This window comes from Agelaius tricolor, unplaced genomic scaffold (genome assembly GCF_023055355.1).
Source record: "Agelaius tricolor isolate 1412-34295 unplaced genomic scaffold, bAgeTri1.0.p SCAF_6, whole genome shotgun sequence".
Classification (NCBI taxonomy): Eukaryota; Metazoa; Chordata; class Aves; order Passeriformes; family Icteridae; genus Agelaius; species Agelaius tricolor.
This window is the reverse complement of record NW_027269266.1, coordinates 44,903,239-44,912,850: the sequence shown is the minus strand read 5'-3', so window position 1 is coordinate 44,912,850 and position 9,612 is coordinate 44,903,239. Positions and strand designations below refer to the sequence as shown.

At 38.1% G+C, this 9,612-nt stretch overlaps 1 protein-coding gene across 5 annotated transcripts in view; it reads right to left on the bottom strand.

Moving 5' to 3' along the window:
• Positions 1 to 671: 671 nt before the first annotated feature.
• The window catches only part of BMPER (BMP binding endothelial regulator), a 147,896-nt gene continuing 138,955 nt past the window's right edge, over positions 672 to 9,612 (bottom strand). For all 5 annotated transcript variants that reach the window (XM_071429634.1, XM_071429636.1, XM_071429633.1 and 2 more), the window contains 2 exons: positions 8,592 to 8,722; positions 672 to 2,603 (listed from right to left, as the gene is read on the bottom strand). In XM_071429634.1, the coding sequence (XP_071285735.1) occupies positions 2,422 to 2,603; positions 8,592 to 8,722 (313 nt within the window). In that variant the 3' untranslated portion in view covers positions 672 to 2,421. The remainder of the gene's footprint in view (positions 2,604 to 8,591; positions 8,723 to 9,612) is intronic.

Sequence of the window (9,612 nt, the reverse complement as noted above, 5' to 3'; positions counted from 1 at the left end):
TGAAAAACTTGAACCAAGGAATGAGTCCTCATTTTGAGATGGCCTGGTCAGGTTTCAAACTGAATCATTTTAAGACCTAAAAAAAGAAATAGAGTTCATCCTACAGAAAGACTGAGTCACCTCTTCACCTAGAATCAATTAAGCACTGCTTAAATGTGATCAGTGGAGTGAGAGAGCTGGAGGGCTCTCCCTTCACCTTTCACTCACCTCTGTACATCTGAAGAAGAGAGAAAGAGAGATGTATACACCATTCATGTATGCAATTCACGTTGCCTGTATTTTTATTTTGGAAACATCAAGCAGTAAGTAATTACAATATGCCCTAAACTAAAGGTAGGCAAATATTCTTTTAAATGGTTTAGACCCCATATCTTAGCACTGAAAGCTCGCAGGCTGAAAAGCTCTTTGGTCTGACTGACACTTGAAATTATTTTAATGACTGCTATTTTATATTTTAACTCCTTCAGCCCACTGCAATTGTTCTAAATTTCAACTTTGTCATTCAATTAGCACATGAGCCACATAAAACTCTTCTAGGTTCCTGCTCTGATGGGATCTGCACATTTTCAATTCTGCTTCCCAGTCCACTTGTGTATGAGTCTTCAAAACCCTCTCTTGCCAGTTAAACTGAATTATTTGATTGTTACAAGAAAACAAACACAAAAGGGACATAAAAAGATCAAGCTGAGTTTATTTAAGATTTGGATGAACATCCATGGAACACTCTTGGCATTATATGCCCAGCTCTTTTAACACTGTGGTGGTACAGCATTTTGGATAGTGTGGTGCCTAAGTTAACCAGGTTCACTCAGCATCTTCCTCCAGGGTGGGATCACAGAAAGGCTGTATAACCCAAGTGTGTTTACCCACTCATTTACTGTAAACTCGGGCTCTGCTTAACTTCCTCAAAAGAAAAGAATTAAAGGAGAAAGTTGTTCAAAGCATTACAATGTGCAATTTCAATGCAAGGCATGATGGAAGTAGCTGTGTGGGAAGATATTACTTCATTATAAACCTAAATCAGATGCACAAAGATTTCTATCATCTCCAGAGACCATTCCATCAGGCTCTAAAAGAGCCTTTTCCAGTGAAGAAAAATAGCCCCCTGTCCCTTCAGGCTTGAGAAAGTTGCACGGCTTTTTTATCCGTTTCTTATGAAATCCCATATTATTGCTTCTCCCCTGGGAGACTTCAAAAGTCATGCAAACTTCACAGAGCCCACATGTTCGTAAACCTCAACCAAAAGACCACTAAGGAAATAAAATGCAGTTCTCCAATTAGCATTTGACATTCCCACATTCTCTACTGGTTTTCGGTGGGGTGAATTTGTCTTTCTTCTAAGCTATGCTGATAAATTAAATGAGTTACTAAGCCTGGCATTATTTAATGTTTTAAGGCACACTGAAATAAAATGTTTCAGCGTGGGATTTGCTTTTGCATAATATTTGGGGGAGACATGAAACAAACCTAGGCGTTTCAAACATATTTAAGGGGCTAATATGCACATGAATATTTTCTTCAAGCTCCTCATTGTGTATTCACAGCTACTGCCAAACACAACAGAGATGGGACATTAGGATATGAAATGGGAAGTGGTCAGATTTTCAAAGTGAGCTGTTGGGTGCCTAACACTTATGAAAATCTGGCCCCGACTCTTTGGTGCCGTTCCAGAAAGAAATATCTCTATCCTGGCCATTGTCCAACCAGCTTTGGAAATCATTTTGCACAGTTATTTCAGTAAAGCATAAAAGCCAATCCCCAGCTTTCTCTGCCTGATTAAGCACTGTCACCAATCACTATGCAGCTCTAAGGTACGCATGAAATATTCCTAGATAAATCCTCCATCTCCAGAGAAATGTGTTTCCTGTACAACTGTAAATCCAGGTTCTGTGTTGAAACTAATCCAGCCTGGCAGTGCTGTGGCCCTAGAAAAGTTTCCTTGGTAACGACAAACTTATGCAACGGCAAAGTCATCCAATCTTTTCATGCCACAATATTATATTAAAAACACCTGGTTTATTTATACAATGACTTACAGATCAGGGTCCTAGAAATAATAATACATAAACTTTATAGCAAAAAATATACATATTATAATTCATCCTTCTATGGTATATAGAAATTATGTATATTTGCATGTGGACATATATATAAATATATGGGTTGTACTTACGTTTAGGGCACTCGTGTATGGACACACGTGTCCAAATACACACAGTATACATTTATATATATCTTTCTAGGTGCCACGTGTGTGTACTTAGAGACACACAAATGCACACAGAGGAGCATATTTACACTCTGTGAGTAGACATGTACTTTGCAGAATCTGCACACAAACAGCTGGAGTCCTTCACTGGCTGTGAGCATCGGGGGAGTCAGTGACCACCCGCACTAGTGTCCATGGAAAAAGAATGAATGTCACCGCTGCGGGCACAGGACTGGCTTGATGCATCTTCCTCTGTGAAGAACTAAATTCGCAGGGCAGTGACACCCTGCAACGCAGGGCTTGTTGCATGGTCCAATTTCATTCCAGTTGTCGCATGTTTTGACACATCCCGGACCGCAGGTATCATAAACTGCACCGTGTTTACACTGGGTTGCTGAAAAGAGTTAAAGGGAACAAATTATGCATATTACACACAGCACCACAAGGAAATTTACTTATCTGTTTGCTTAGTTTCTACTGCAAATATCAAAAAGCACATTTTAGCATGACGATTACCTAGAGGAAAAAATTACTTGTAAAACGATTCCACTATATTACATAATAAATATAAAAGTAGCAAAATTCCTTATCAAAAGTATCAAATCCACAGCATTATTGAAGTTTTTGAGAATTTTAACACAACCAATGGTATATAAGGCTTTGGCAAGGTTTCTATCTATATGCAGATGTACACTTCATATTAAAGGATTAAAACTGTTTATTCATTACAATGCCTTTATCAAAGATTTCTGAAACATTTACAAAGACAGACAGTTTTATTATCAGTTCCATTCCTACAGAAAGAGGAAGAGAAAGAAGAGTCATTCACCCCATTAGAATTTCTGACTCTAAGATTATATTTTCTATATTTAATATTGCAGCAAACTAAATCAATGTTTTTATCCAGAAGCACCATTTCTAAAACAAACAAACAAATAAACAAAAATTAAAAATCAATTGTATCCACACTGTTTTAAGGGATCACTGACAGTGAGGGCTCTTGTACTTAATGATTCCAGTATCTATTCACTAATTTATGGAGCTGACAGTTCAATGTATTTTCAGCACAAAAGATCACTGAAGGCTCAGCTAAAAGCACTAAAACCCCTTCAGATCAATATTGAAACTCTCAACATTTTATATCCTGCCTTTTTAGTATGGAGAATAATACACAGTTCAATGGCAAATAAAAGTCTGTTATTCTTTTTAACAGCTGTGCTGACGGCAAAAACAGAGACTGATAAAATAGTTCATAGGTGGTAAGGGACTCTCGAGCATCCAGAATCATCTTATGCTATTTTCAGAAAGGTGATTGTATTAGGAAGATTTCTTCAACTTTGAGAGAGACTGAAGGTCAATATTTTTTAAGCGAAAATTTTCTTATGGACAGAAAACACTGTTTTGTTTTGAGAACTGGCCCACAGAGTCATTACAGCACTGCTATTATTCATAAAGAGAAAACAGAAATAAATTGATTAAACATATATAAGTGTATCAAAGAGAATGGAAGTCTTATTGCTAAGATATATAAATTTAAGGGGTTCCTTTTCACCATTAAGGGATCTTCAAAAAAGCATCAGCTTCTTTCAAGTTTTACTTGTGCATTTTATGGAATTTATGCATACGTAATTCTCAGGATACAGATATTAATAAAAAACCCAAAATTGTAAAAAAAAAAAAAAAAAAAGATAGCACAGAGGCAAATTATCCTGGTGTTACAGAGAATCAAATGCTGAATATTAGTTGGATATTAGATATCAGGGGAGAAAAACCCCAATCTTCTATCCTTAAGCAATAGAAATCACCAAGAGCAACCTACCTAGAAACTCTCTGAGACATCTTTAATTAAACATTGTTTTAGAATAGGCTGGGAACAAATATCTGTCTGTCAACTATGTTCAAGATAGCTTATTCAGTTTTTGAGCATAGATCTTTTGAGAATATTTTTCCAACTTTACATTTCTGTCTTGCTCTGCGTGATAACTTCCATGCATACTTAAGAAGGAACAAAAAAAAGGAAAAACTAAAAAAAAAATTAAATTAAATTAAACATGAAATTCATAAGGTGGGAAAAAAACATGCAAGCAATATTAAGCATAGAATAAAATCTTTGATTCCCAGGAAACTCTATGCTTACCTAGTGGGTTAAGAATAGAGTTTCAATCTTTGTAAGAGGGGAAACGAAACTGTGCAGATCTTCTCAGTGCTTTGCAAACAATGTAGTAAGAGATTAGAAAGGTAGACCAGGACATTCAAGGATAGTTACTGATTGTCCATACACAATGTGAATTATCTTACAGGAGATGTTTATTAGAAGCTTTTATCCTTCCTCTCTGAAAATGAGCTTCCCTTTGTAGGATCGCTAATTGACCAACGAAAAACAAACATTAGACATCAGCTCATGTAGTTTCCATACAGAAGGCAATACAAGCTTCAGATTTAAGGCTGCACAGGTTTCATCCCACAGAGCTCAAGTGCATAATAGCTGGCCCATTCCTTTCGCCTGAGCTCTGTTTGGTTCCTCAGCTGGTGGGTTTAAGGAAGGTTGGCTAAGGGCTCCTTTCCAGAGCAAATGAGAACATATTACAGCCTGCCCTCGGCAGCCATGGCATGTGTAAGTACTCCCCCTTCTGCTTTACCACACATGCATGTGGGATGTCAGAACACCTCCTTAGCCTTTAGACAATGCCATGTAGAAGATATGATGACTATTTTCTGCTGTAGGCAGCCCATAATGGCATTATTAACACGCTGTCAAGGGAAAAATCAGAAAAGTACAATGGCTGCTGTTTAAGTTCCCTGGATGGCTTTTATTGTTGAGCGATTCAGTTGTTAACATGTGGTGTGATTGATCCAACATTCCACTTCATCAACAGCTTAAAATATAAAAATAAAGACATTCTGCAGAAGGCTTCCCAGGAACTGCTGAAGTGATTCGCTACCATGTAAACATGGAAAACAGAAGTGTTGTCTTTGCACCCTTCTTCTGAGACAAATTCCTCTCAAAGAACTGAGCTCTGTTACTAATAACTTCCTTAGTATACTAGCAAAAAAAAAAATCCAAAACCCAAGTCCAATGTACAAAAGTTACTAATAGTACTGTGTTTTGAAACATTAGCAGTCCCAACAGGATTTTTCCACTCTTCTTCTAGAACATGTGTTTGGCATGACAGATGTGAGCTTCCTCAGACCACTTTCTGAGCTGGCGGGATAATAGCCTGCTCCAGTCCAGAAGCCATATAGTCACATAAATACAGCACTGTGCCTGAGCTAATAAACCCAGCCTAATAAGGCTACAGTTTGCAGACTAGACCTGGTTTAGTCCAGCCACTTTGGCAGTTTCACAGAGTAGGCTTCTGTGCCTGTCTTTGTAGACATGGCCATAATTATTCAGGAGGAAATCTTATTCCCCAAATAAAAAAGCCAAAATATGTAGCATAACTGCTGAAGGATTCCCTTGGCTAATGATATCTGGTAAATCTGATTTCACTGAAAATTCTGAACTAATATTTGAGCATCAATGAATGTTCTGGCTTATTCTGTCAGTGTTACACAGTTTGGAAGTCTTCTGTAAGACTTCCAAATGGTATTTGACTAATAGTGCTTGCAATTCACAACACCTCTTTCTAACAGAGCTAAAGGTGATGGATCTGAGCACTGACCTTCCCATGATACACTCATGTTAATATTTTCAGTTTTCAGTTTTCAGTAAGTATCCACTGAAAAGCCAGAATAGCCCTCCTGATACATTTACACAGGCAATAAAGCAGTCAAAGGAAAGCAACATACAGCAGGGGAAAAGAGTGACACATGCCATAAAATTCTCCAGCAGAAAAGGGACCCAAAGGAGGAGTCAAAATCAGATATATGCTCATATTCCTCCGCTTCAACTGATCACAGAGGAAAAGAGAAAATTGTTCAGATTTTATGAAACTGTTGTAGCATGTCAGCACATCAGTGCATTTTGCACTATATTATAGCCCTTATCTCATTGTTTTCTTGCATGTGTAGTCATGCCCATGGCAGGAAGTTATTGCCTTCTACCATCCTTGAGTCTTCTTTCTCTTGGTATCCTGAGAAATGCAGCATTAAATTACTATATCCCAAGGCCTTTTAGCACTTCCGTTTACTTAATTGTACTTTATAAACGTCTTGTCTAGCCTTTCTTGGGTAAAAAAAAATAATTTTTTTTCTTTCTCCTTTCCTTTTCAAACAACTTCCTTCCACTTCTATCCTTTATTTTTCTTCTTGCATGTATCACTTTTTTTTATTTCTTCTTTCCCTCATACTGGCTCTCCTGGCTTTTTAATTTCTCCTGCAAGAACCATATTTTTTCCTATGCCCATCCTAACAGGTCTAACTCCCCACTACTTTCCATGGCAACCCATATCTTTTTCCTAACCCTCTCAGTTCCCATGTTCACCAACCTACCCTAACCATTTTCCTTACTCATTATCTTCCACTTTTTACTCCTCCAATAAATGACAGCTGACATTCCCTTTAATGAGCCAACCTCATAGGACAGCAAACCTTGAGCAGCAGTGTTCTGCAGAATAATGAAGAGGAGGATAAGCTATTGCACTGGGGGAGAGAGAAGAGCACGCAGGGGACAGGACATGCAATTCCTGAGCCTCCTGAGCATCCTATTTGGCTGGCCCTCCAGACAACAAAAGTTTTCTGAAGATTATAAAGATGAACTAAGCTTACAGCAGTTAGGGCAGAGCAACTGGCAACCACATAAGATCTAGTTTTAAAACACACAAAAGTATAATTAAAACCTGACTTTCTAATAAGTGTACTCCATTTTCATCAGAACACAACTCGTGCAAGTATCCTGCCAGCTATGAAATGTCAAGCAGGAAATGAAAGTCACAGAATGCTAAAGTTTTATTACAGAAATTTTGTTTCCGACCTATGAACTTTTATCTGTAATTGAGACACAATAATTGTACTACTTGTTTTGGAGAGAAAAAAAGTTTGTTCAAGATTAAAATCTTGATGCTGGCCACTGGTACCATATGGAAAGCAGTGGATGCACTTTAATTTAATGGTTACTGTATTATTTACTTAGAAGATGGTGCTACTTATCTAACATTGGATACTTAAATAAGTGTTTTGAGGGTACTTAGCCTTATACAGCTTATTTACATTTTCTGCTTAACAAGATTTCCCCTTTCTCTCTAGAAGAGATTAAAAAATTCATGCTGATTTAAAAATGTCTTTCATTAGCTTTAATGGAGGCTGTGTGTTTAAATTCCTTCATAATGTTCTCTCAAGGACTGGTTTTGCCTCAGAAAATTTTCTTCTCTTTGGTAAGATGCCAGAAAAAAAATTGTGAAATGAAGCCTCAATTAGTTAAGTCGTGATATGTCAACACTTGTATAGACTCCTTAAGGCAGGGGCTGCTAGCAAGAAGTTTTTATTCTTTTTACAGCATCTGCCACAGTGAGGTCTCAGTCTGAAGTGCTTTGGACAAAAAAAATCACAATGCTTGCTTCATGTTCTGCATGGATCAGCTACCATGATAGATAGATTAAAATTATATATATTACTAGTGCTGTCCAAAACCACATCCTTGAATAGGGTTTTCACTTAGTGATACCCTGTTTGGATTGTCCTGTTGCTTTGTAAGGAAAAAAACGAACCTTTTGGGAACAGTCAATCAAACATAATTTGCTCTGTCACTCATCCATCCCTGCTAAAATGTCTTCAACAGAAAAGTAAATTGAAGTTCAGAGAGTAGACCCTGAACCACACACAATCACCAAAATGGACCACAGAGTAATACCTCTTAGAACAGCACTGAGTATCCTCCTCTCATTCTTTGTTGGTTTTTTTCAACTACTGTTAATTGCTTTACATAAATCTGAATACATTTCTAGGCAAACCAATGCCATTACAGAGTGTCCTAAATTAATGAGACCATCATCAAGGGAAATACTCATCTGCAATATTGCATTTTAGTTCAAGTGCCCCTAGCCACAGGCCACTGCTGCTCATGGAGGCAATTACTCACAGCTACTTGCAATTAATGCAGTCCAAATCACACAGTGAGTATGGACCAAATGCAATTATTAATGCAGGTTTACATTTTAATATTTGCACTAAATAGATTTGCTCCTCTTTCCTTGTTGAACCTACTGCAATTGTATGTGCATGTTGTCCCCAGAAATGTAACTATGTTTTGACAGGAGGTCAAAGGAGTTTAAACTTTTTCTGTAATCAACAGTTTACATATCCTGAAAGAAAAACTTGCAAGAACTTCCAAGCTGCTACAACTCCTGTATCATTTTTGATCCTGCTCCACCAGTAAAAGGATAGTATGATCACAGCCTATTAGCCTATGCAACAGCTTACAAAGAAGCAGTCCCAAAATGCTTACCTGCACAGTTCTGCTCCGGCACCCACTGGACTTTCAGCCCTTCCCTCTGGCAGGCTCGGGCGTATGCCAGGAATGACTCACAGTAGCAGTTTTTATGGATCGGACACTCACACATGTCTGTCACACAGGACCTGCAGAACAAAACCACAAAACAAATAAGAAAGGAATGCTTTGGCAGATATCTGCCTGAGGGTTGGAGTTGTTTACTTTCCAGTCACATGGCATTCAATGCCACAGCAACTTGTGCTAAATGGCAAGAAAGTTAAAGGCATCCCTGAGGTTACATCCCAAGGGCTCATCTCTTTTTTGGTGTGCTACTTTAATGCAGAGAAGCCTCCAGAGCACCAGGGAACCACACAGAAACAGGGAGTTGAGAAGACCCAAGAAATACCAGGTAGAGAGGATTGAGACGATAATGGGGGAAGGCAAACTCCATTTTTGCAATGATTTTGTGTCAATATAAGACAAAAACTTTTTATTCCTAGAAAGTAACAGTTTAATAATTTTACCAACAATCATCACAGTAGTGTTAAGTGTATGAATTCTGTAGGCAATGAGCACATGTCCCTCCAGGAAAGTGATGATGCCTTCTCTTCAGGTTACCTCCAGACTTACCTCTTCCTCCTTTGAAGGTGTGAAAATAGCTATATGCCTGTTTTCTCAGCAGCATCACTACTAAGTGCCAGACTTTAAGACACTCCAAAGGAACAGGGCTGATGCAGCATAACTGAGCAATTTCATGCTAGGAAATCCCTCAAGTATGGTTCATACCACCCAGTCTCTTCTTATGTGGAAGTACCACAATGACAAGGAGCAAAGCTGCTAACATGACCCTATGTGAAACTGCTACTGTGGATGTCACCACTATATTTCAAGTTAGCTCATTCAGAACATGTGCCTATTTGGCACAGGCCTAAAATATAACTGGCAAGAGCCAAGAGATTTGAAGTTGGTGGTTTCTCCATATGCAAAATGTTTAGATGGTTCTGCATGTGTAGCAATGTGAATTCAGAAATGCTGA